This window comes from Triticum aestivum, chromosome 6A, assembly GCF_018294505.1.
Source record: "Triticum aestivum cultivar Chinese Spring chromosome 6A, IWGSC CS RefSeq v2.1, whole genome shotgun sequence".
Lineage (NCBI taxonomy): Eukaryota > Viridiplantae > Streptophyta > Magnoliopsida > Poales > Poaceae > Triticum > Triticum aestivum.
Genome location: NC_057809.1, coordinates 12,687,934 through 12,690,570, shown reverse-complemented (window position 1 = coordinate 12,690,570; position 2,637 = coordinate 12,687,934). Strand labels below are relative to the sequence as shown.

General features: G+C 47.4%; 1 protein-coding gene across 1 annotated transcript; it reads left to right on the top strand.

Moving 5' to 3' along the window:
* Nucleotides 1-386: 386 nt before the first annotated feature.
* On the top strand, nt 387-2,357 carry LOC123131661 (hydroxycinnamoyltransferase). The gene is made up of 2 exons (XM_044551331.1): nt 387-885; nt 1,277-2,357. Exons 1-2 carry the CDS (start codon nt 466-468, stop codon nt 2,162-2,164), a joined length of 1,308 nt encoding a protein of 435 aa, XP_044407266.1. The 5' UTR covers nt 387-465; the 3' UTR covers nt 2,165-2,357.
* The last annotated feature ends 280 nt before the right edge of the window (nt 2,358-2,637 follow it).

Here is a 2,637-nt window from a genome sequence, read left to right as displayed (position 1 = left end):
CATGTTACTAGTTTAAGTTACACCCCATTGTGGCTACTCTAAAAAACAAGTGTATAATTTTTTTTTGGGGGGGGGGGGGGGTATGATTATTAATCGTAGGTTAACCGAGACACTGAAGTAGCACTAGTTGACGATGGAGATGGGCCACCAATGTCTTTTGATTTCCATCAGTGGGAGACAGCATCATGGTACCGTACTACAGCTGTGCGTAAAGAAAACGATAGGATTCCATATCACCATGAATGCCTCCATAAACTTCTATTTACTACCTTTAATTGTCTGGTCCCGGTTGATTCTGATCATATGTCAAAAGAAAGATGCTTTTAAATAATTGCTGCTTTTGAAATGCGATCCTTCTCTTTAAATAATTGATGCTCAGTGCCCATGTCTAACGAAGTAGCTAGCACTAGAAGAAAGAAAGAGAACGGGACATCGAAAGCAGGAAGGAGAAACAGCTACTGCGGAATGGCCGGTGAGGAGGAGGTGCAGGTGGTAGAGTCCTGCTTTGTAACGCCGGCCAAGGACACGCCGCGAAAAGCACTGCGGCTGTCACCACTCGACCTCCTCATGCTAGCCAACAGAGGCTACACCCCACTCGTCCACTTCTATCGCCGCCGATGTTCCGTCGACGACTTCTTCGACGTGGCTAAGTTGAAGACAGCACTGGGCAAGGCCCTCGTGCCCTTCTACCCCATGGCCGGCCGCCTCAGGGCCGACGCCGACGGCAGGTTAGAGATTGACTGCAACGGCGAGGGCATGCCCTTCCTCGTGGCTCACTGTCACCTCACCGTTGATGACTTTAGCGAGTTCAAGCCATCACCAAGGTTAAGGGGGTTGTTTGTTCCCCACACCGACGACTCAGAGGGCATCGTGTGCAGCACTCAGGTATGTCTGATTTCTTCTTAATTGGCCACTTCCTCTGTTCCAAGTGATTTGAAGTTTTGGTTTTGTCCTAAGTCAGTTTTTTTAAAATTTTAATCAAGTCTATAGAAAAACATGTTCATATCAAATTTGGTGATAGCTTGAAGCATATATATAGTATGAAAATGTATTGTATGATTAATCTATTGAAACTAATATGGTGTTCTACATGTTGATCTATTATACTACTGACTTGGTCAAACTTAAAAAAGTTTGAGTTGGGACAAAAGAACTTCAATTAGTTTAGAACGGTGGGAGTAGGTTTCTTTTTGTCTTTCTGTTTAACAAACTCACTATAATAGTGCAAACATATAGTAACAAGCAAGTAATATGTGCCACAAATTCATATATGTAGGTGACATTCTTGAAGTGTGGTGGGGTGGCCTTAGGGACGGCAGTGCACCATGGCGCTATGGATGGCACTGCCGCGTTCCACTTCTTCCAGACATGGTCTGCTTTCTCAAGGGAGGGCGACTGGGCTGTGATGAAGACCCCCTACCACGACCGCAGCCTCTTGTTTGCGCGCAACCCACCCTTTGTTCATCCCGACACCCTCTCCATTTTTTGCCTCAAGGTAAACATGTCACAGCTGTCGGGGCCAGTTGTGAACGAGGTTTTCACCCTTGGCAAGGGCCAAGTTTCCACTCTCAAGCGCATCTGCGGTGGCGACATGAGCACCTTTAGTGTCGTGAGTGCCCACATGTGGCAGTGCATGTGTTTAGCCCGGCGGCTACCGCCGAACTGCACGATGCACCTCGTGTTCCCGGCCAATGTTCGGCGCAGTATGACGCCGCCTCTTCCGGACGGCTACTTCGGCAACGCGATAACATATGTAAGTGTTGCCAACGAAGCACGGGGCATCGCCTCAGGTGACCTGGCCTACATAGTGCGCCGGATTAGAGACAGCCTCAGCCGGGTGGACGATGAGCTAGTGCATTCTGCAGTCGACTACCTCGAGCTAGCAAAGACGGACAACCGCCCTGCTACAGGCAGTTTGCCAGCGACAGATATGAGAGTGGTTAGTTGGCTTGGCATGCCGGTGTATGATGTGGATTTCAGTTGGGGAAAGCCATTGGCTATGTTGCGTGCTGAATCAAACCGCGGAGGCTATGTGCACCTGATTGACAGCGGGCATGGGGATGGCAGCATACGCCTAGTCATGTGTATAGAGGCTTCAATTCTCAAGGAGTTCAAGCGTTTGTTGTATGCCAAGTTTGAGAGCATGGTGTATTCCAAGTTCTAGCCAGCTAGTGTCGTATGCACCTCATTTTTTTTTCTTTGAGCACCTCCTATCCTATGTCTGTTGAATATTTTAGTTTCAGTTAATCCGGATCTAATAATTTGTATGTCTCGGAGTGTATTGGAGACGTGCATGGACAATTGTATGCTTGCATCTATATCTATACCTACTAATAAAGCAAGGTGCGTTTCTCCAATTTTTTCATTCGTTCACCGTTGAAACTTATTGTTCTATCCGAGGTGGTACTAAATATTTGTGCTTTCGCCTGTTTTTTATTTTAGCAATCCAGATTTTTCGTATTTGGGCCGAACATGCTGTGGCCCACCATAGCCAGCCCACTTATTTGCCTGCTCAGGAAGCTGCGGACACACTATTTGACCCCAGTGCGGCAGATAGTTAGACCTTCGCACGGGGCGCACAAAACCGTGCTGGCCCGTTTCGTTTTTCCTTCCATTTATTTATTTTGACTATCTGCT